General features: G+C 47.3%; 3 protein-coding genes and 1 long non-coding RNA gene across 11 annotated transcripts in view; 2 read left to right on the forward strand and 2 right to left on the reverse strand.

The window, feature by feature from the left end:
- IRAK2 (interleukin 1 receptor associated kinase 2) overlaps window positions 1-5589 on the reverse strand; it is a 48177-nt gene extending 42588 nt beyond the window's left edge. For both annotated transcript variants that reach the window (XR_012906466.2, XM_006132819.5), the window contains exon 1: window positions 5319-5589. Coding sequence is in view for 1 of the 2 variants with exons in the window: in XM_006132819.5 (XP_006132881.3) it covers window positions 5319-5442 (124 nt within the window). In the remaining variant the exon portion in view is untranslated. The remainder of the gene's footprint in view (window positions 1-5318) is intronic.
- A 3032-nt stretch (window positions 5590-8621) lies between these two features.
- Window positions 8622-14450, forward strand: LOC142830921 (uncharacterized). Its single transcript, XR_012906469.2, has 3 exons — window positions 8622-8760; window positions 13033-13126; window positions 14314-14450. It is a non-coding gene; the product is annotated as an uncharacterized LOC142830921 (long non-coding RNA).
- Window positions 8754-18670, reverse strand: VHL (von Hippel-Lindau tumor suppressor). Of its 3 annotated transcripts, none has more exons than XR_012906468.2 (4): window positions 18312-18670; window positions 15215-15337; window positions 14139-14456; window positions 8754-10051 (listed from the first exon to the last, which is right to left on the reverse strand). XR_012906468.2 is itself a non-coding variant. In XM_075938729.2 (3 exons), exons 1-3 carry the CDS (start codon window positions 18640-18642, stop codon window positions 14269-14271), a joined length of 642 nt encoding a protein of 213 aa, XP_075794844.2. In that variant the 5' UTR covers window positions 18643-18670; the 3' UTR covers window positions 13494-14268. The 3 variants fall into 3 exon arrangements, 1 of the variants encoding a protein (XP_075794844.2); XR_012906467.2 differs by having other exon boundaries at window positions 8754-10054; XM_075938729.2 differs by lacking the exon at window positions 8754-10051 and having other exon boundaries at window positions 13494-14456.
- Window positions 18671-18673: 3 nt separating this feature from the next.
- Window positions 18674-23906, forward strand: part of LOC102445688 (cyclic nucleotide-binding domain-containing protein 2-like) — a 44028-nt gene continuing 38795 nt past the window's right edge. For 2 of the 5 annotated variants that reach the window (XM_075938724.2, XM_025189531.3), the window contains exon 1: window positions 22816-23496. The gene's annotated coding sequence lies outside the window, so the exon portion shown is untranslated. Of the gene's footprint in view, window positions 19585-22815; window positions 23497-23906 lie in introns of those variants that run through there. The other 3 variants (XM_075938728.2, XM_025189540.3, XM_025189534.3) reach the window with 2 other exon arrangements.

Consider the following 23906-nt stretch of genomic DNA (forward strand, 5'->3'; position numbering starts at 1 on the left):
AAAGGGGTGGGTTGCCAAAAAAAAAAAAATGTCCCGACTACTTTCACTTTCAAAAGCTCTGCTTTCGAAAGTGAGGTCAGAAGACGATATACAAATTCCCACGGAATTTGCATATCCTCTTTCGGAACTTCGACGTAGTCTACACATAGCCCTAAGAGTATAACTGTTTAAAGTTATACACTGGCTCCCACCTCTCTGGGAATGGGTCGAGAGCCGGCATACACTAGAAGGACACTAACTGGAGCCCGCAGTGCAGAGTGACAGCCAGGTCCCCGGAAGAGAGGCTTGCAAAAGCCAGCTTCCAGCACACATCGGCTCCTGGCCCAGCTCCCAGGGAGCCAGATGTGCTGCAGCATAAGAACATAAGAATGGTCATATTGGGTCAGACCAAAGGTCCATCTAGCCCAGTAGCCTGTCTGCCGACAGTGGCCAGCACCAGGTGCCCCAGAGGGGGTGGACTGAAGACAATGGTAAAGTGATTTGTCTCATGCCATCCATCCCCAGCCTCTGACAAACAGAGGCCAGAGACACCATTTCTATCCCCTGGCTAACCGCCATGGACATAACCGCCATGAAATTTTATGGACCTAACCGCCATGAAATTATCTAGCTTCTCTTTAAACTCTGTTATAGTCCTAGCCTTCACAGCCTCCTCTGGCAAGGAGTTCCACAGGTTGACTACGCGCTGTGTAAAGAACTTTCTTTTATTAGTATTAAACCTGCTACCCATTAATTTCATTTTGTGTCCTCTAGTTCTTCTATTATGGGAACTAATACATAACTTTTCTTTATTCACCCTCTCCACACCACTCATGATTTTATATACCTCTATCATATCCCACCTCAGTCTCCTCTTTTCTAAACTGAAAAGTCCCAGTCACTTTAGCCTCTCTTCATATGGGACCCGTTCCAAACCCCTAATCATTTTAGTTGCCCTTTTCTGAACCCTTTCCAAGGCCAAAATATCTTTTTTGAGGTGAGGAGACCACATCTGTACACAGTATTCAAGATGTGGGCATACCATAGTTTTATACAGGGGCAGTAAGTTATTCTGTGTCTTATTTTCTATCCTTTAATTCCTAACATCCTATTTGCCTTTTTGACTGCTGCTGCACACTGTGTGGAAGTTTTCAGAGAACTATCCACGATAACTCCAAGATCTCTTTCCTGATTTATCATAGCCAAATTAGCCCCCATCATACTGTACGTATAGTTGGGATTATTTTTTCCAATGTGCATTACTTTACACTTATTCACATTAAATGTCATATGCCAATTTGTTGCCCAGTCACTTAGTTTGGTGAGATCTTTTTGAAGTTCTTCACAGTCTGCTTCTGTCTTGACTATCTTAAACAGTTTAGTATCATCCGCGAACTTTCCCACCTCACTGCTTACCCCTTTCTCCAGATCATTTATGAATAAGTTGAACAGGACTGGTCCCAGGACTGACCCTTGAGGGACACCACTAGTTACCCCTCTCCATTCTGAAAATTTACCATTTATTCCCACCCTTTGTTTCCTGTCTTTTAACCAGTTCTCAATCCATGAAAGGACCGTCCCTCTTATCCCATGACAATGTAATTTACACAAGAGCCTTTGGTGAGGGACCCTGTCAAAGGCTTTCTGAAAATCTAAGAATACTATATCTATTGGATCCCCCTTGTCTGCATGTTTGTTAACCTCTTCAAAGAACTCTAAGGCTGTGTATACATTGGCAAGATTTTGAACAAAGACAGTCGCTTTTGCGCAAAAACTTGCCGCCTGTCTACACTGGCCGCGAGTTCTTGCGCAAGAACACTGACGTTCTAATGTAAGAAATCAGTGCTTCTTGCACAAGAACTATGACACTCCTGCTCAGGAATAAGCCTTCTTGCGCAAGTGTTCTTGCGCAAGAGGCCAGTGTAGACAGGCAACATTAATTTCTTGCGCAAGAAAGCCTGATGGCTAAAATGGCCATCGGAGCTTTCTTACGCAAGAAAGCATCTACACTGGCATGGATGCTTTTGCGCAAAAGCACATCTCTTGCGCAAAAGCACATACCAGTATAGACGCTCTCTTGTGCAAATACTTTTAACGCTAAAACTTTTGCGTTAAAAGTAATTGTGCAAAATCTTGCCAATGTAGACGTAGCCTAATAGTTTAGTAAGACATGATTTCCCTTTACAGAAACCATGTTGACTTTTTCCCAACAAATTATGTTCTTCTACGTGCCTGACAATTTTATTCTTTACTATTGTTTCGATTAATTTACCCGGTACTGAAGTTAGACTTACCGGTCTGTAATTGCCAGGATCGCCTCTCGAGCCCTTTTTAAATATTGGTGTCACGTTACCTATCTTCCAGTCATTAGGTACGGAAGCTGATTTAAAGGATAGGTAACAAACCACAGATAATTGTTCTGCAATTTCCCATTTGAGTTCTTTTCAAACCCTTGGATGAATGCCATCCAGTCCCGGTGATTTGTTAACATTAAGTTTTTCTATTTGTTCCAAAACCACCTCTAAATGACACTTCAATCCAGGACAGTTCCTCAGATTCATGACCCACAAAGGACAGTGCATATTTGGGAATCTCCCTAACATCCTCAGCCACGAAGACTGAAGCAAAGAAATCATTTAGTTTCTCCGCAATGGCTATATCGTCCTTGATTGCTCCTTTTGTATCTCGATCGTCAAGGGGGCACACTGGGTTTTTAACAGGCTTCCTGCTTCTAATGTACTTAAAAAACATTTTGGTATTGCTTTTTGAGTTTTTGGCTAGCTGTTCCTCAAAATCTTTTTTTGCTTTTCTTATTACATTTTTACACTTGATTTGACAGTGTTTATGTTCCTTTCTATTTATCGCACTAGGATTGGACTTCCACTTCTTAGCTTTATACTGCAGAGCCCGCAGTGCACAACTGTGTGACTGCTAAGATTTTTAATGGTTATACAGTTACATTATAAACTGCTTTTTATATCCCTAGACCTGGGCAAAATAACTAGGTTGATCTAGTTTTTAATTTCTAAATTTAGGCCTGGTGTATACCCTGGTCTACCATTAATATGTAGATCCTCCTACTTATCTCTCAGGGGTATGAAAAATTCACACCCCAGAGGTCCATAGTTAAATACCATAAATGCATGTAGGTTTACAGAAAAATCTCCATAAAATCTCCAAGCTAGGGTGTGACTCATGGGATTAGAACAAGGAGTTCTTAAACCAAGGAGTCAGAAGGGGGGTTACAAGGCTATTACATGGAGGTTGTGAGGTTATTATAAGGGGGTTGCACCCAGTCAGTCCTGAGCATGGTGGGCTCTATGCCTGTGGAGGTGCTGACTCTGTGGATGCTCCAACCCACAGGTGTTGAGAACTCACTGGCAGCCTGCTCCTCTCCTCCCAATGCCTCCCACCTGCTGCAGTCAGCTGTTCCATGTCATGCAAGAGAGCCTGAGAGTGGGAAGAGGAGTGGGTGGGCCAGAGTGGGCACAGAAAGAGGCCTTGAGGAAGGAGTGAAGTAGGAACAGGGGCCGGGGCTAAACGGGGTCTCAGAACCCCTGGAGAATGGAAGATTCCAATGTCTGTTGGAAAAATCAATGTATTCAGAGGTAAATGTAGCATATAAACAAGGTGGATAAACAGGAGGCTGTCGACTGAATCCCCTCCAGCTGTGCTGCAATCCTGCTTCACCTCGAGCATTTAATAGGGTTAAATCTACACTATTATAAAAGGAGAGGCATCCGTCATGCCATCTGTCAAAGAGAACATTTGAGAAGACCTGAGAAGTTTCTAGAGGGAGGCAGACCCCCAACCCCACCTACAGCTCTGCCCCTTCCGCTGAGGCCCCACTCCCACCATAGGGAGGGTGGGGCAGGAGCACACCAAGCATGCACCTCTCCCCACCACGGGGAAGGGAAGGGTGCATAAGCATACCCCAGCATCTCCGGAGCAGTGGGGAGGTAAGAGGATACATGACCCCGGCCCCAACCCCAACCTGCCCTCAGGTGCAACGGGGAGGGAGGAGACCCCAGAGTCTGAGCCAGCCCAGACCTCCCCTGCCCCGGAGCAGTGGGAAGGGAGGCAGCCACGGAGCCCAAACCAGCCCACACCTCCCTGATCCTGGGAACAGCAGGAAGGGAGGAGATTATGTGTCACAACAGGATGGGTAATGAATGCTAGTACAGTGTTTCTCAACCTTTTTTTATAAAGTAGCCCTTTAAAAAATATCTCTATCTATCTAAGTACCCCCAGTACGTACAGTTTTCAGACACACAAACATTTTTTCTACCATTGCAACACATTTGTTTAAACAGCTTAATGGTAGCTGGGCTGGTGATGCAATTTTTGGGTGTAAATAGTACAAAAATAATAAAGTGCTGTAAATCTTAAAACAAAAATTCAGTTTTCTCCAAATTTCAGTTGTGTTGATGTACCCCCTAGACTTCTCTCGAGTACCCTAAAAGTACTCATACCCCTAGTTGAGAAACACTGTGCTGGTGTGTGTATATATATATAATCTGTTTTAAGTGATAAAGTAGGATTGCACTCAGATTTACTGATAGAAATGTAGCCGTGTTAGTCTGGTGTAGCAGAAACAAAAAACAGGACTATGTAGCACTTTAAAGACTAATAAACCATCCCGTTAGTCTTTAAAGTGCTACATAATCCTGTTTTTTTACTCAGATATACTGTGTGAAAGGGACTGCCAATACAAGAAGTTTGAGAACCACTGGATTAATGATATTGGGAGTGGCAAGAGATCCTGTCAGGAAATGTGGGAACCTAGCTGGGGTGAAGTAGTAAGGAAGGACTTCCAAAAGTCACACTAAGTAGCCTACCTATTTCTGCACTTATCTGAATATAATGGAGGTTCAATCGCCTCTGGTTATTTACAGTTTGATCCCTTATATGTATGCATATGGGTGAACCCAGAGCCCGCATCCATCCATCTACGGCAGTGTTACTCCAACGTCTGGACGGAGTCCGGTCCTTTCACACGGCAAGCCCCCTCAGAAATTGGAACACGTTGTTTATTCTGAGAGGCCAAGCGGGGCGTGGGATGGAGGCGGACAGCTCCCGACACCCCAATAACTCCCAGTTTGAGAGCCCCTGATCTACAGGCTCCGGTGTGGAGAGAGCAAAAAACAGTGACTCTGTCCACAGGCCTCCGGCGTGCGGCAGGAGGCTGAACCCTCCTAGAGAGCACAGCGCTCCTTGCTCCAGTGCACCGACCCTCGCCCTTCCTAGCCCCTGGATAGACCCGAGTGGCTCCCAATCAACACACCCGCCTCCAGCTCCCGAGCGCTGCCCCCCGCGCTCCCCCCAGGGCCCCCTCTCACCGAAGCGCATCCAGTCGTAGTCGCTCAGGCAGTCCATCTTCTGGCAGAAATCCTCCAGCACGCTGGCGGGCATGCTGTGGAGGTACGGGGGCTGGGGGGCGCCCCCCGGCGGGGGCTGGGCCATGGCTTCACTGCCCCGCGCCGCGTCCCTCTCCGCCTCGTTCCCGCCCGTGGGCAGCAGCGGCTCCCTCCCTGGGGCTCTCTCCGTCGCAGCCTCCCGGCCACCTGTCTCCTCCCTGCACCCACGCGCCGTTTCTCCGCCCACACTGCTCACCAGCTTCCTCCTCTCCGGGGGCCGGCGTTGGCAGCCTGCCCCCCCTATCAGCGGCGGGCCCTGGTCCGGAGCGGATGTAAACAGGCAGGGAGACTCTGCCAGCCTCATTCACAGGCGCTTCCTGCCTGGGTGACATCAGCCCCTTGGTTTTGAAGCAGGCGCTTCCTCCTGTGGCTGGCTGCTGCGTTAGATCTTCTTGGGGAGTGTGAGTAAAGGGCCACATCCCTGCACGTCACTGGCAGCTCGGTTCCAGTCACAGGACAGAGGCAGTGACCTAAAATGTAAGTCAACCTAGCACCTCACCCAGGGGTGAAAAATTCACACCCCTGAGGCGAAATCTAGACTACGGGGCTTTACTGGAAAAAGCTACGCAAATTGAATTCCACCATTTGTGTAGTCTTTTCCCATCACTTTTGCGGAAGAGGCTTTTCCGCCATTTGGCCCAGTCTAGACGAGGCCAAGTGGCGCAAAAGCCTCCTCTTTCGGCAAAACCCTTATGCCTCGTGAAACGAGATATACAGGGTTCCCCAAAAGAGCGTGTTTGCTCTTCCACAAAAACCCTGTAGTCTAGACTTAGCCTAAGTAGTCTACACTACAGAGAAGATGGAAGCTGCCGCTGTCAATCTTCCTGGGTTCGAATTACCAGGTCCAGTGAAGACACTAATTCAAACTGAGAGGGGCACTCTGGTAGATGCCGCTAGTCCTGCTTCCACGAGGACTCCCTTCAACTTCCTGCAGTGTGGACAGCACCAAAAGTCAAGTTAAGATACTTCAGCTACGCAATTAACGTAGCTGAAGTTGTGTATTTTAATTCAATCTTATCCTATAGTGTAGACATACACTGAAGCACTTTGCAGCAAGTTAGTGATTTTGTTAATGCTCTTCGGGTACATCTACACAGCAACATTATTTCAAAATAACTAGCATTATTTAGAAATAACAGTCTGTGTCTACACAGCAGGAAGTTATTTTGAACTAATGTTGAAACATAGTCACGCTGGAGGACTTGTTACTCTGATTCTTGTAACCCTCATTGTACCAGGAGTAAGGGAAGTTGGAGGAAGAGTGCTCTATTTCAAATAAGTGCTGTGTAGACACTCCCAATTTCGAAATAAGCTATGAAATTGACGTGACTCAATTTGCGTAGCTTATTTCAAATTAAGCCCTGCTGTGTAGATGCATCCTAACAGGGAACATGAGCTCTCACACACGACTTGCCCCATCCCCGCCTTCCTCATGCCCACCCCTCCTTTCAACCCTTCTCTCAGCACCTCCCCTTCCCCTTGCTTCCTCTTGACCCCAATGTCCTTCCCCTCTCCTCTCAGCATCACCCTGTCCCCTCCAGCCTCCCACCCCTACTGACACCTCTCTCCCTCCTCCTATCCTTTTCCTCATTGTCTCCACTTGGCCCCCTGGCATTTGTCTCTCTTCCACCCTGTCCCATGCTGCCTTCCCCCTTTCTTCTCTTGCCCTGCCTGCCTCCCCTCAGCACAAGCCCCTTCCTCTCTCTCTCTTTCCCCCTAGTTTTCACCGAGCCCCTTCCCAACCTTTTCCCTTCAAGTTTGCGGGGCTGGAGTCTGTGATTGGGCTCCGTTAAGTCCCCGCAGCCCTGGCTCCAGCTGCTTCCAAGGCAGGACCACTTGCCGGGCCTGGAGCTGGGCCACCTGTGGTGCTAATATTAGTGCAGCATTCCAGTCCCCGCACCAGCTTTGGCTCCCATTAGGAAGCACACGGGGGCAGGGGGAGAAACTCCCCACCCTTCCAGATCTGGCTTGTGGAGCGCGGCTGTGCGAGTAGGTCCGTACGCTGCCACTCCCCCAGTGGAGTGGGAAGGGGCAGGGAGGAAAAGGGGACACCAGCAGAACCCGAACGTACGTCGCTCTGCAGCACTCCAGTCGAGCTCTGCGCCAGTCTCTGCCAGGACTCTGGTGACAGCTCCCAGGAGTGGCTCACCAGCTCCAAGCAGTGCCCCTCTCCCTCCAGCAGTGGTGACGGCTGCCTGTGGAGGGAGGAGGCTGGGCTGGTGGTGCACGGCGGAGGCAGTCTCACAGCGGGAGGGGAGGGCCACGCAGTGGAGGGAGGGGCTTGCCAGATGGTGGTGTGTGCTGCATGGGAACTTGGAACTCTGGACACTGCACGCCATTGGCAGCGGCCCTGGCTGCCCGCACAAAGCACCAAGGAAGCCGCTTATGTGCTGGGTGGAAGCGGGGAGTTGCTGCTGCGCTACGCTAGCATTGGGTGTCTTTAAATCTACGACTGTCCTGGGAAAAAAAGTGACGTATGGTCACCATATCCCTGCGGGACACCTTGGACTGCCTCACGGCACGGAACATAGTTTAAGAAATGCTGCTATAAAGCAAACTAGTTTATTAACAGTAACTTAAACAGACAGTCATAGTATCCCCCTGCAAAACATTACATAAGTTCATTCAGGTACAGGTTGGCTTAATAGACTGACATAAAAGTCAAGGTCCCAAACCTATAAAAAGAAGGGACTTCACTACAGGTAAGGTACAGAGATGCACAGGCTACCACACCAGATTCAGAGGAATGGATCTACAGCAGGGATGTCACAGACAAGATACATCAGGCCAACAAGGCAAAGACATAGGATTCCAGGGTATAGGTGAGAAAAGGACTGATCAGGAACTGACACCTGGAACTATGGAGTTTGGATCTTCTTCTGTAGATCCCTTGAAGTATTTGCTAGCATGTGGAGTATGCTGCCATCAGGAAGGACAGTATCCTCTCTTGGATGCAGCAATCTTTTATGCTTTCGTGTTACTAGGCAGAACACAGCTGATGTGACCCACATTGTTCCTTGCCCAAGAGAAAAAATACATCAGTTGTCCCAAGAAGAAAGATATCAATACGGTGGACAAAACAACAACCATTTACAAACAAGATGGTGACATGCCCAAACAAAATGGAACCTATAGTTTTTTTCCCCTGCAGAGGGTGCATTGACAAGCAGAATTAATCCCTGGGACAGCCAGCAGGAGGTGCTGCAGTGGTAAGCAAACTCCATCAGAGACTGAAATTATAAAAAAGGAAAACACCCCAACATGCACATTCCTCCCCATTAATTCACTGCACCTGAAGGAACAAAGTAAGCAGCCGTTGGACTTGGGGAGGAGGCTTGCTCAGGAAGACTGCTGAAAGTATGCGGTGAGAAAACTTTGTTTTGAATTTAACATAGTTTATTAAATTAGACACCAGTTGCACCAGTTCTTTATTTTCTTGTAGCAATTTGTGATTTTTATGCCTTATTACTCATACTCACTTAAAATCTGTTTTTGTAAGTTAATAAACTTGTTTTATCTAATTCAATGTGTTTAAATTGAAGTGTCTGGGAAACTCCATTTGGGGGTGGCAAATTGTGTGCATATTTCTATTAAGTAACATACTATATTTAAAATGCATTGCTCAGGAGAGGGTGGGTCATGCAGGACATACATTTCTGAAGAGAAATCTAAGAAAAGTGTATTGGGGTCACCCTACAGCAGTGTTCTCTCTAAGCTGTGCAGCAGTACAGCTTCACAAGTGATAATCAGCCCCGCCCAGGCCCAGTCAGAAACACCATGCAGGGAGCAGACTGACTGGGCAGGGCTGATTAATCACTTGTGAAGCTGTGCTGCTGCACAGTTTAGAGGGAACACCGCCCTACAATATAGTTCAGGCTGGTGGCAGTCAGAGTGTAAGCCAAGCATGGCTGGTTGGCTACTGTTACAAGCAAATGTTCAGTGTGTGGCATGCATGCTGGAAGATTGTTTGTTTGTAAATGGCTCAGGTGAGAGATGTTTCAGCCACAGCATTGTGAGACACTTAAAGTTGTTGGGCGAGGATGACACAGCTACTCAGTCTGGATTGTATATGGTATGTTACACCTGAGCAATACCAGGTTTATAATGGTGCTGGGTCCACAGTCAGAGGGGGTCCACCTGATGGGTCTGCCATCCATTGCACTCACAATCTGCCCCAAGCCCTGCCTGTACATGGCCTCCCCTCCCCTCCACAAAGCCCCATCCTCCTTTGCCTCTTTCCCATGAGGTTCTGCAGCAGTGGGCCACAAGGGGAAGAGGCTGAGTGGGGAGGGTGCCTCTTGGGATACAGCACAACCAGAGCAGGTCATAGGGCTACTATATAGATGCCGGGATTTACAAAAAAATTCAGCCTTCCATCTGGGTCTGCAGCCTTTGAATTTGCTGTCTGAGAAGACCCATTATGTCCTCATACTGTTCTCTCTCTTTATCATGCTTGGACTCCTGGGCCTTTTTCCTGTATTCGGTCTTTCTCTCTGCTGTTGTTCACGTTGGTCCTCCAAGCCCTTTGTTCATGGTCTGATGCAAAGCTGTCTTGCAGGATCTTACAGAACACGTTCTCTCTAGTCCTCTTCTTTCTCAGCGTCAGGTGGTCTGTAGGTGTGGTGAGATCACCCACAAAACCGCCATGCCAGAAACTGCTGATAAAAACAAACAGATGTAAATTGTATTACAGTCAGAAGGGAAATATAAGTTTCAGAACTCCCTTCCCATTGCTTTGGTAGTTAATATAGAGGCACCGCTTTGCTCGTGTGTTAGCATCCTCCTCTTGACTTCACTGGTTTGGACCAAAGAAAGGATGGGAGTCTGTACAATTGGAACAGCAACATTGTGGCTGTGTCTAGACTGGCTAGTTTTTCCGGAAAATCAGCCGCTTTTCCAGAAAAACTTGCCAGCTGTCTACACTGGCCGCTTGAATTTCCGCAAAAGCACTGACTTCCTACTGTAAGAAATCAGTGCTTCTTGCGGAAATACTATTCTGCTCCCGTTCAGGCAAAAGTCCCTTTTGTGCAATGCTTTTGCACAAAAGGGCCAGTGTAGACAACTCAGATTTGTTTTCTGCAAAAAAGCCACAATCACGAAAATGGTGATCAGGGCTTTTTTGCGCAAAAGTGCGTCTAGATTGGCACAGACGCTTTTCCGCAAAAAGTGCTTTTGTGGAAAAGTGTCCGTGCCAATCTAGACGCTCTGTTCCGAAAATGCTTTTAACGGAAAACTTTTCCATTAAAAGCATTTCCGGAAAATCATGCCAATCTAGACGCAGCCTGCAAGAGTTGCTAGTGAAGAGGAGATCTTTCATCCGCCTGCTTTTTGGAGCTCCACTCCTAGGCTATGTCTACACTGGCACGTTCTCATGCAAAAACTCTTTTGCTGAAGAGTTCTTCTGCCAAAACTCTTCCAGAAGAGAGCGTCTACACTGGCATGTGCTTTTGCACAAGAGCATCCATGCCAGTATTGACGTTCTCTTGCGCAAGAAAGCTCTGATGGCTATTTTAGCCATAGGGCTTTCTTGTGCAAGAAATTCATGTTGCCTGTCTACACTGGCCTCTTGCGCAAGAACAGTTGCGCAAAAGGGCTTATTCCTGAGCAGGAGTGTCAGAGTTCTGGCGCAAGAAGCCCTGATTTCATACATTAAAACGTCAGTTTACTTGTGCAAGAACACACAACCAGTGTAGACAGGAAGCAAGTTTTTCCGCAAGAGGGGCCGCTTTTGTGCAAGATCGCGCCAGTGTAGACACAGCTCTAGATTAGTTGTCAGCCAGAGCTGAAAGGCCCAATCTGGCATGCATGGATGTCACTGGCAAATACACTAAGTAAATTTGCTTGTTGCCTTTTATTCCTTTACATTTTTAAAATAAATAGTTAGTGTGGGTATACTGGAACAACTTTTATAATGGGGGTGCTGAAAGCCATCGAACCAAACTCTAAACCTTTTGGATGATGGAAACCACTTCATGCAAGGGGGTGCAGTCCAGCATCTTTGGCTTACTGCAACTTCAGCTTTGGAGAAGATTGGCATGGCACTGCTCTCTCAGCTCCAGCCAAGTGAATATAGGCTTCCAGGGTAGGGCTCCACTAGTACTAGTAAGAGTGTAGTACCAGTGTAGACAAGGTACTGGTGTTTTTAACACAATGCTGCAGGGTCTTTTTAAATGTTGGAACTGCTGACACGTTGTCTATACTACAATTCAACATGGAAGCTTCATAATAGCAATGGAAGGGAGTTTTAGGGAGGAGAAGCTTAATGTAGACATAGCCTTTGGAATGAGTTAGTTATATTTTGTAAACTGGTGACTTTGTTTCGGTAGTTTTGCAAAGTATAAATTTATGGTTGATTTAAAAAATCTCTAGCATACAAGAATATAGGCTAAAAGGTACTTGATAAACACACACAAGAAAACTAAAAAATAAAATCCATCAAGTTAATATGTATTTATGTATTGTGGTGGTGAACAAAACTCAGTCCATGCACAATGTTTTAAGAAAAAAATAAACCAATATTTACGAAAAATGGAAGATACACTTAAATATTTACAGCATGGCTTCGTATTCTTACTCATTTAGTTTTACAGCAGTTTTCCTAAAATGTATATATTTTGTATCATTGGAAATAAATGTTCAAGATTAAACAATGGTAAAATATTATGCAAAGATCTACCTCTTATCTCACATAGTACTTAAACAAGGGGTGGGGAAACCTATGACCCACAAGCAGAATCTGGCCCCCGACTTAATTTCATCAAGCTGGAAGCCTCAAGAGTTGGTGCACCTGCCTACACTCCCAGGCCTGGAGTGTGATTGCCAGATCACCCTGTTGCAAGGGAATCCCCTAGCCTTAATGCCCTCACTTCCCATGGGGCTGGAGTGTGGCATGCAGAGTTAAGTGTGAGTGAATGGTGGGTTTTGTGGGAGGTTTTTTGCTTCCCACGTTGACAGCAGGTGAGTAGTTAGGGTATTTTTGCTTGTGTGTGGCCCCTGATTATTCTGTGGGTTAGTGGACCCTGACCAAAAATGGTTCCCTACCCAACAAACCTCTGATAAATTCCTGCACATATGTTATTTGCACCGTTGTATCAGTGTTCATCCTAGGGATGTAAAATCTTGTTTATTCTGTTGACTAGTTAACTGTTACATTTAACTGGTTAGCCAATTAAACAGGATCCCACAGGTGGGTGGCCCCAGTGTGGCATAGCATGGCAGATCCAGCCAGGCTGGAGAAGCCCCACATCCACGCTGCCAGTTAACTGGTGATAAGAATGACAAAGGTAACTTTTTGTATTTGATCAAATTCTGCTGGTTGAAATGACAAACTTTTGAGCTGCATAGAACTTTTTCTTGGGTGTCAAGCAGAGTGCCCAAGCTAAATACAAGCTGGGACAGATTGTTAAGCATAAAGGTTCATGCGTGCTACAGCTGACCACTTGGGCAATTAAGGTTAACAAGCAGTAAGCTGTATTACAAATTGTTGTAATGAGCCATAAAACCTGTTGGTGTTAACTCCAGGGTTTTAGTATCTAGCTGAATTATGAATGCAAGTGCTCTCCCCCCCATTCCATACCTTTCCTCAAGCCCCCTCCTCTGAACATGTCTGATCCCTGCTCTTTCCCCTCCCTCCCAGAGCATCCTGACCACCATGAAACAACTGTTCACAGCAGGCTGGAGGAAGTGGAAAGAGGGAAGTGAGAGGAGTTAGTCAATGAGGTTGCCAGCTGGTAAGAGGTGCTGGGGAGGGGGTAAGAGAGGAACTTGGCTGCTGATTGGTGCTGAGCACCTGCTAATTTTTCCCTCTGGGTGCTCTAGCCCCAGCACATTCATGGGGTCAATGCTCATCTGCAAATTTTGCATCTGTTGTTTTGGCAGGGTATGGTGCTGCTTGGAGCTGGCATGTCCTAGTATGTGTCTTCTTCTGGCCTTCAAACAGCCCTCCAACCTTAAAAACTCAGTATCAGAAGGAAGCTTTCCACAAACCAGGACATATCAACTAAAAGTGATGCATGGCAGTGTTACATGTAAATTAATAAAAAGGTCCAGCAACAAGTAAAAACATCCAGACACTTTTTAAAAAGTGTTTTAACCTAAAAGTGTTAAACCCTTTATTGTGATAACCCTGATGCAGATACACAAAAGCAGGGAGAAGGGGAAGAAAACTCTTTTTGCCTATGCACACAGACTTTCCATTTATTTTAGTGAGCTTTGGATCAGGCTACCCCATCCACAACCATTCTACATCCCCTAGTGTTACACCTGTATGATCTGAACCAGGGAGCAAATTTTATCTTTGCGTAAAGGGGTAAAATTCCCTGAAGTCAATGGAGTTATACACACTTATGCAAGTTCCATTTAGGTAACTACAGTCTTCAAACTAATTCAAATTTTTCTTTGATGTGACATCCTCGCTAATGATAAGGACATTGTCTGTATTTATAATCACCACTCCCCCCAAGAAAATGATAATGGGTAAGTCAATGTTATACCACTATATCAGCAATGCATTGTTACAGTTGTTCTGAAACAGTCCAAGAGCAAGATTCTGTCCTCAGTTCCATCCTACAAGGCCACTGATGTCAACAGAACCGCATAAGTTTAACTGCACACAATTGAGTCTCCTATGTTTAAATTGAAACATCATAAACTTGGTGTTTGTTGCATACTATTTGATCTCTTGAATCTGGCTCTTGCCATCCTAATAAGTTTTGTGTATTGAAACCAAATGAGAGCAAGCACCTTTCAGAGCATGAAATCCTGACACCTACTCAGCTCCTGAAATGTGTTTCAACGTGGTTAATACCGCTTACACACAGTAGTTTCACAGTGGCATCTTCTTCCGCACACAGGAGTCTGGAATGAATGATGTTCATTTTAAATCAGGAGCTTCATTCCTTATTTTGCTTCTTTCCAGAGACAGCCGTTGAAGATCCTTCTCAATCTTGGGATGATTTTCCAGGTCTTCATATAATGACTGAACAATATCCAATTTCCTGTAGTCCACTGGTTTTACCAGACTGCGAACAACCTGAAGACATCTCTCTTTTAGACTGAACACTGCAAAGAGAGATAGAAGATTAACATTTATGTAATTTGACATTTCAAGCTTCTCTAGCATTCTCCAGCCAAATATATCAAAAGTATATCACAAACATTCATGAATGTAGCCTGCAATATTTGTGAAATAGGTATTACTTTTCCTAGAATGTGGAGAAATGAGACCCAGTGAAGTTTGACATATAGTCACTGGCAGAGAGAAACAGAACTCAAATCCCACAAGATACATTAGAAATGAAGAGAGGAGGGAGGCTTAAATAATGTCAAAGGCCTGTAAATAACTGTACTCCAGAGAAATCAATGTTCTTTCTTTTTCAAAATAATAAAATATTATTAATTGCTTGAATATCTGAGTCATACAGACCCACCCTTTTACTAATATAGAATAAGGTCTCTGGTTTTAGCTCATTACATTTCCCCTTAAATTCTACAGATTGAACCTCTCTATTCCAGCAACAACCATGGTCTTAGTTCGCCACATGTTCACTTATCATGGGGGTGGCTAAGTTTCCCCATGGTCCCATAAAGTTTTACAGTCATCTGTCCTGGCTCTCAATGTTCTGTGCTGTTATTTAGCCCTAATTTACCCCAAATGCCTTCCAATAGTCCAGTAAGCTGTGGACGTGTTGGTAATGCTACTAGACAATATTGACCTCCAGTGCTTGGGCAAATTCTTTGGTTCAGCAGCGGACAGGTCCCAAGATTGCTCGAATAGAGAGGTTCAACCTGTAGCAGATTTAACTCTTTTCATAATTTACCTGGAAGTGTGATATTTGCAAACACAGGCTGGCCATTTATATTGTGAGTAGGCACAAACATTTCTGTCTGATTGACAAGAAGTCCATCATCTGTTTCTGCATCTCTGAACAGCCAAAGATGTTCTGTAACAAAACAGATAAAGAAGCTGTATATTAGGGATGTAAAAGCATAGTCGATTAACTGATAAGCAAAAGCTTATAGGTTAATGCTATAGACTACACACACATTCCCCCCACCACTTGCCAGTAAATTTTTTTATCAGGCTGGCCAGCAGCCCAGCTCAGTTCTGGATCCGGGAGCTCAGACCACCACCTGGACAGGGGCTGCTGCCACCCTGAACTGCTGCCTCTTTATCAGCAGCACAGGGTGACAGCACAAGTCCACAAGGGGGGCTGGGTTTTAAACTGGCTCCCCTCACAGACCAGGTCCCACGTGGCATCTCGCACTGCTGTCTCTGATACAGTGGAAGCAGCACGGAGTGGCAGGTGTCTTCTCAGGAGTGAGGCCAGAGCACACTGACTGCTGGCCCTGCCCCCCAGGGACTACAGAATAGTGGACTAACCAATAAGAATTCATGAGGTTATGCGCCTATTCAATTAACCAATATTTAACATCCCTGCTGTATATCTAATTGTTTTAAATGTTATCTTTCAATTGTATACAAATATGAAGATGGTAACTTATTTTAAAGTTAACTGAGCTTTGGAATTAGTAACTACAGGCAGTCCCCGGGTTACGTACACGATAGGGACTGTAGGTTTGTTCTTAAGTTGAATCCGTATGCAAGTCGGAACTGGCGTCCAGATTCAGCCGCTGCTGAAACTGACCGCCAGTTCTGACTTACATACAGATTCAACTTAAGAACCCCAAGCTTCCCCAAGTCAGCTGCTGCTGAAACTGATCAGTGCTGATTCCAGGAAGCCTGGGGCAGAGCAACTCTGCCTCGGGCTGCCTGTAGTCAGCGCTGGTCAGTTTCAGCAGCGGCTGACTTGGGGACGCCTGGGGCAGAGCAGCTGGGGTGCTGCTGGGTTGCTCCAGTAGCACCGCTCCTCGGCGGTACTAGCCCAACCCAGCAGCACCCCAGCTGCTCTGCCCCAGGCGTCCTGATTCAGCCACTGCTGAAACTGACCAGCAGCGGCTGAATCAGGACCTGGGGCAGAGCAGCTGGGGTGCTGCCGGTTTGGTCCAGTAATGCCGAGAGCGGGCGCTGCAGGACCAATCCGCAGCGCCCCAGCTGCTCTGCTCCAGTGTCCAAAACAAAAGCCTGGTCTGCTGGGGGGGGGCACACTAGCCGCGCCCTCCCCCCCAGCAGACCAGGGACACGGGGAGCAGAGCCACAGCGGCAGCGGGTGCCGCGCCTCTGAGGCTTTGCTCTGGCAAAGTCTCAGAGGCGCGGGACCCCCCCGCGGCTGCGGCTTCAGTCCCAGTGCCTGTGGTCTGCTGGGGACGGTCCCCAGCAGACCACAGGCACCGGGACTCAAGCGGCAGCAGTGGCGGTTCCCTGCGCTTCTGAGGCTTTGCTCTGGCAAAGCCTCAGAAGCGCGGGAACCCGCCCGGTGCCCCTGGTCTGCTGGAGACGGTCTCGACCTCCAGGGCGAGAAAGCCCCTTTCGTAAGTGCGGATCTGACATAAGTCGGATCCGCGTAAGTCGGGGACTGCCTGTATTTCAATTTTTCTTCTGGCTTGTGTGGGACCACTGGAAGTGAGGTAGCAAGAGGAGTCTGGATGGAAGGGGAAAAAAAGGCAGATGATCCCAGAAAACACCCAAGATTAACCATATCATCAAGGTGACAGAAAAAATGAACACCTCTCTACTATGTTACATTATATATAAAAGTCTGTACTAGGGATGTAAGCGACCAGTTGAGTAGTTGACTACCCAATAAGCTTTGGCTTATTGGGTAGGTGCATCATTACTCGTTCCCTGCTTCCCCGCTGCCTCTGTATCAGAGGTGGGGGGGGGGGGGGGCAGGAGCCGCTACTGGGGGGAGCAGTCTCCATTGTGCATTTTACCATTTCCATGGTGCTCTTACTACATTTAAAATGAAGAGACGCAGTGGTCTGGGACTCGGTGTGAGCTTGGATTGCTCAGTCCTACCTTGCACTGGGTCTGGAACCTACCTCTGCTGCGGCTCTGCATTTTAAATGTAATAGGAGCTGGGTGACATTTAAACTACAGAGCCACAGCAGGGATAACTCCTTGACCTGGCAAGAGCTGGGAGAGAGAGCGCCTCCCCTTATCAACTAATCATGTAGTCAATACAAATTGTATTGACTACAGGCTTAGTTAATTACTCACTTCTTAACATCCTTAGTCTGTACTCTTGGCATGTGATCCTAAAGGACATGCTTGCCAGTGGTTTTCAAACAGATGTCCAAACTGAATTGAAAACTCTAGGATTTTCAGGAGCAAACATCATTATTTCCAATTCCTTAATGCACTCAGGCAACCACAAATCTTTTGGCTACCGCAACAGTAGCCTCAGGACAGGCAGAGTGGTCAGTACATGCTGTTTTGAATCAGAAATTTAATTTTTATCCACTGCTATAAATCCATCCACCTTAACACATGAGTTTCACCCCCATCATTCAAGAAATCATCACACTCCATTCATTTCCGGGATACCGACATATTACTCATCCAGCTAACTGGGCATTTCAAAGCTAGACTCATTCACAGATGATGTTCCAAGATCCTTATCTACACTTACCTTGCTCCTACTCCCTAGCTGTACTCACCGAGGTGTCACTTGTCCTTTTCCACCCATCTGTACTCACCCAGGCAGCTCTACATCCTCTACCTGCTGCCTCTGACTGCATCTACCCTGGGACCTAACTGTAGCCACCCAAATCTGTTCCCTCAGCCCCCCCTTACCATACTACCCAGGTAGCTGTGCCTCCTCTGAAATGCCGCTGCCCATTCCAATCAGACAGTCGTGACCCCCCGCCCCCCGCAGGTAGTTACCCGTCCCCACCTGGATACCTATGCACCCCTCCCCCTCAGCTATGCACCCCTCCCCCTCAGCGGGCTGTGAACCTCCCCGCCTAGGTAGCGGTGCACCCCCCAGTAACTGCGCCCCCTCCGCCCAGCCCCACCTAGGTAGCTGTGCATCCTCCGGCCGGTGCCCGGCTGCAGGACCGCGTAGGGCTGAGGCTGGCCCTCGAAGTCCAGCCAGATGGGGATGACCAGCCGGGGGCTCCGGTTGCAAAAGATCACGTGAGAGGGCTCCCGCGTGTTGACAGAGCGCAGGAGCCGCCGCTGCTCCCGCCCTTCCTCCCCCGGCTCCTGGGGCATCTCCGAACCGACGCGCCAACCGCCACTGACCGGGGACAGGATGAGGCCTACGGGCACCTTCCAGCCGTTGGTCGGTGGGGAAGCGCCGGGGCAGGAACACACTCCAACACGCATGCGCGGCACGTCGGCCATTACTCGCGGGGCGCCCTGCTGCTCGCGCTGTGCCGGGTGTGCGCCGCCTGGCGGTGAAGCTGGGTGCAGAGCAGCGTGTTGCAGGGCGGGGCCTCTCCATTTTGAGGCCTTGTTTGGAAGGGGGGGGGGATGTGGCTGTCCCGGGGAGCCTGAGGGGAAGGTGTCAGAGAGCTGCACTTTTCCAGCAGCACCCCCCAGCCTCTCAGCAGGAGGGGCAACAACATGGAGGCCGGCCGGGGGGTGCTGCTGGACCACACTCCACATTTCCACCTGGCCTGGGCTGCTAACGAATGTGTTAGGCCAGAGGTTCTTGCCTGGATCTGGCCCCCGAGGCTCCGCATTGGGGAGCCCGTGCTGGTGCTCCAGTCCCCCAGCCACTCGCCCACAGGGCTGGATCACACAAATCTACTCGCCTCAGTCCCCTAGGCTCTGGTGTGCAAGGGGATTGTGGGGAGTGTGTTTCTCCTCAGTCAGGGGCCTCTCACTTTGTGTGTGGCCCCGGCTGACTGATTTTTCTGTGGGTCAGCGGCCCCTGATCCAAAAAAGGTTTCCCACCCCTGCCTTAGAGGGTGACCTCCTCTTCATACATTCACAATGTTGTTTAACACCATTACAAACGCTGGAAGCAAGATGGGGTGTGTGTGTGTATATATATATATATATATATGGGGTGCAGAGTGAGAGCCGGCAAACTCTCCCATGTAATAACTTGGGAACATAGTGGTCTCACCCTCAGTTTGAGAGACCCCACCTCTGTTGGATGAGTGATGGGAGTGATTCACCTTGTGATGCATCTCCCTCACCCTTGCACTAGTCTTAAGCTTCCATTCAGGGGGCTGCTTGTGAACCATACAGACTGGCACAGTTCCTGTCTTGTGTACCATAGAGATGACCCTTGCTGTGTGGTCTCCCTCTTCCACCAAAACAGCACCACTACTCCAGGTATGAAACTAGATGTGTGTAGGTGTAAAATAAATGTTCATTTCGGGGGGGGGGAGGGGGTCAGCTACTGGGTGTTTGTGGATGTAGTAGCAGGATACGTCTTTTGTAAGGCTTTAAAAAACTAGGACTTAATGTCATTGTGAGACTTTTGTTACAAATTTAAATGTCCCAAAACTAGTTTCTCTGGATTCTTAAATTTGACTAATGCTAAGAAACTGAACAGCACTTACAAAAGAAAGATAACAGTAGCATGTCACCAAAAAGCAACACTATTGTATGCGGTAGTATTTTAGCCCTGTTGATCCCAGGATATTAGACTAGATAGGTTAGGTAATAACTCTTATTGGACCAACATCTGTTGTTAGAGAGTGACAAGCTTTCCTGCTACATGAAGCTCGTCACGTCTGAGAACATGTTTCACCTTGTATTTCGCTGTGGCAGTTAAAGTACTTTCCCCAGACCTCATGAACAGATCTGTGTAACTTGAAAGCTTGTTTCTCTCACTGACTGATGTTGGTCCAATGAAAGACCTCACCCATATTATATTGTCTTTCCAAAAAGTAACATTAACATTCAAAGTTTTACAGTAGACGTTTTTGTGTGACTGTGGTATCAACTGTAGTTTGGAAAAACCTTATTGAAATGTTTGCTGTGTGTTGGAAAGGGTTTATGAAAAGACATTACAAATTTGTGTTCGAAGAATATTATTTACATTGCAAAGTTAAAACCCCTGAAAGTTTGGAAATGGCAGAATTTAATTGCCCCTTGTACATCTGTATTATGGTAGCTTTTAATTATATAGTCTCACAGGATCCCTGGAATTTAGGGAGCTATTATTTGTAATATCAACATATGTCTGAGTGAGAGAGAAAAGGGGAAGAGCATCATACATCCTTTTTTGAATGGAATTGATAAAAATTGCTGGCCTCTGTATGGGTGGCTTTCAGTCAGGGATATGCATACTCCTGAGGATTCGCAGAGGTCTTCCAGGGGGTAAATCAACTAATCTAGGTATTTGTCTATTTTTACAACAGGCTACATAAAAAATACTAGTGAAGTCATTGCAAACTAAAATTTGATAGAGACAATAACTTGTTTATACTTCTCTATTTATTATATAGTGAAATGTGAGTACAATATTTATATTCCAGTTGATTTGTTTTATAATTACATTAGCAGATTATCCAGTGTTGTTTGGGCTGTAAGTCAATTAAGCTTTTTTATTTTGGAAAATAAAAAAAAATGTACTTGCTTTATTTAAATGATTATGTTTTTCAGAAACATAGTATTATTTTATGAAGTTAGTTTTTATTTTGGATTTCTTAAAAAGGTTGTTAAAAGATTTCTGTTTAATGTTTTTTTTAGTAATTTTTTAAAAATGGGAATTGCATAAAGTATTTTTTTCCTCCTATAAACTCTTGTCATTTGCTATGTTTTTTCAAAAAAGGAGTATAGTCAATTTGGTTTCCAATAACATTTTCTTTTAGTTTTCAAAACTTAAGCATTGATTTAGCTATGCCAAAACAGAGCATTACTCTAAATTTCTCCATTTTATATCTTTTCTGTAAGATTTATGGAATCCTATTCCAGTTTCATTCTATTTTTCTGGCTCATTTTGGTTAAGTCTCTTTCAACATTCGCTCAGTTATGTCAGTTTTGAGGACTGTACTTGCTTTGGTGATTCTGTCTCTTTTCTGTTTGGTTTTATGGGAAGCAATCCCATTCCAGGCACACCCTATTTTCCTGGCACAGCCAAACTCTTACATTACTTTAAGTTGTGATAAGAGGAAGCTATATATGGTCCCAGATCTTACCATTTAGGAGGAGATCTCGATCTAAGAGACAAACTCTCTATAATATATATAGCCAGGGCTCAACAATTTAGATAATCTACTCGCCATGGGCAAGTAGATTATAGCCTGGCATGGCGCCGCAGCGCAATCAGCGCATGTGCAGCATGCTGAACTGCGCGGCTGGCGAGCGGGGCTCGCCATGGTTTGATGAGCCCTGTATATAGCATATGGTAAAAATGGTAAAGTAAGCTATTTTTTTCTGTAATAGTGTGCTGTGACATTTTTTTATGTGTTTTATGTGTGTTTCTGTAAGTATATAGTTTTTAAGTGAAGCCTAACTGTGGGGTAGGCAAGACAGAGTCAACTCCAGAAAGGGATACAGTACTTTGGAATAGATGAGAGCCACTGTTCTGGCCTCTAGAGAAGAATCAGGACTTTTACTAAAAGTCATATTTTAAAAGTTTTACAATTAAAAATTCACTATAAAAATTATAGGATACAACCTGTTTTTATTACAGGAGAGCTCCTTAGGGGAGGTACAGTTGAGAAATGTGAGTGTATATTTATGCTTTATGGGACAAATATGTTTTAGTACCTGTGAGGAGTGCACATGTGTTTAGTTCTGATAGGTTTATGTGTCTGATAGATGAATATATGGTGTATGAAACAAGTGGATGAAAGAATGTATACAGGCAGTCTCTGGGTTACGTACAAGATAGGGACTGTAGGTTTGTTCTTAAGTTGAATTTGTATGTAAGTCGGAACTGGCGTCCAGATTCAGCCGCTGCTGAAACTGACCAGCGGCTGACTACAGGAAGCCCGAGGCAGAGTTGCTCTGCCCTGAGCTTCCTGGAATCAGCCGCTGATCAGTTTCAACAGCGGCTGAATCTGGACGCCTGGGACAGAGCAGCTGGGGCACTGCCGGGTAGGTCCCCGCAGCGCCGCACCTCAGCGCTGTGGGAACCAACCCGGCAACACCCCAGCTGCTCTACCCCAGATGTCCCCAAGTCAGCCGCTGTTGAAACTGATCAGCGGCTGATTCCAGGAAGCCTGGGGCAGAGCAATTCTGCCTCGGGCTTCCTGAAGTCAGCCGCTGGTCAGTTTCAGCAGCGGCTGACTTGGGGACGCCTGGGGCAGAGCAGCTGGGGTGCTGCCGGGTGGTCCCGCAGCGCCCCTCCTCGGCGCTACTGGACCAACCCAGAAGCACCCCAGCTGCTCTGCCCCAGGCGTCCTGATTCAGCCGCTGCTGAAACTGACCAGCAGCGGCTGAATCAGGACGCTTGGGGCAGAGCAGCTGGGGTGCTGCCGGGTTGATTCAGTAGCGCCGAGGAGCAGCGCTGCGGGACCAACCAGGCAGCACCCCAGCTGCTCTACCCCAGGCGTTGCGAGAAAAGCCTGATCTTCTGGGGGGGGGGGCGGCGCACAAGCTGTGCCCTCCCCCCCAGCAGACCAGGGAGACGGGGGCGGCGGGGCCGTCGAGACGTGCCGCGGTCCCGCTGCCCACGTCCTCCGTGGCTTTGCTCCGCATCTCCCTGGTCTGCTGGGGAGGCTCCCCCAGCAGACTAGGGAGATGCGGAGCAGCTTTTCTCGCCCCGGAGGATGCGGGCGGCGGGACTACGGCACATCTGGGCAGTCCCGCCGCCTGCGTCCTCCGAGGCGAGAAAAGCCCCGTTTGTAACTACGGATCCGACATAAGTCGGATCTGCGTAAGTCAGGGACTGCCTGTATTTAGGGATGGGTAGATGTGTGTATGTGATTATGAATGTGTGACAGTGTGCATACACTGTATTGAATCAAGTGCAGTTTTCTGTGGGCAGAGGAAGTCTTGCCCCTTCACTCTGACTGGGCATGCTCCAAACGCTGGGACAGCATAAAAGGCAGTAACATAGCTCAGTCTGGGCTGGCCAGCGAAGGACAAGAACCTTCACCAGGAGCTCCAGAACCGCACTGGCCAGAGACTCAGATGGTGGGACCCCGGAGACCGCCGCAAACTACCAGCACCGTAGGAGCCCCAGGGAGAGCCGGCTGCGGAGGATCCAGAGACTTCTTTTAATGGACCTGCACCAGCATTGGAAGGAAGTGACCCATGGACGGTAGCGGAATGGTATCTCCCATTCAGGTGAACTTGGTGTGTTTTGTTCGGACTCCCTGCTGAGCGAGTGACAGAATGCTCTGCCACTCACGGGGCACTGGGTTGGGACCTAGTGGAATAGGATATGCCTAGGTCCCCCTACTGGGGCAGTTGCCCTCCCCCCCAATTTATTAACTCTGCACTGAGTTAAAGGGCTACTCCATAATGACTTTGGCCACAAGGCTGTGCTTACCCTGAGTTAAAAGGCCATTCCCCTTTATTGACTTTGCCCTGAGCTGAGGGCTTCCCCATAATTGACTCTGACCATGTTGCCCTGTGTTAAAGGGCCACTCCCTATTGACTCTGGCTAGTAGGCCACGCTGCCCTGAACAAAAGGCCATTCCCCTTCATTGACTCTGGCTGATAGGCTGTGTTGCCCTGAGCTAAGGGTTCCCCCA

Source organism: Pelodiscus sinensis, chromosome 11 (assembly GCF_052426305.1).
Source record: "Pelodiscus sinensis isolate ZL-2025 chromosome 11, ASM5242630v1, whole genome shotgun sequence".
Taxonomy (NCBI): domain Eukaryota; kingdom Metazoa; phylum Chordata; order Testudines; family Trionychidae; genus Pelodiscus; species Pelodiscus sinensis.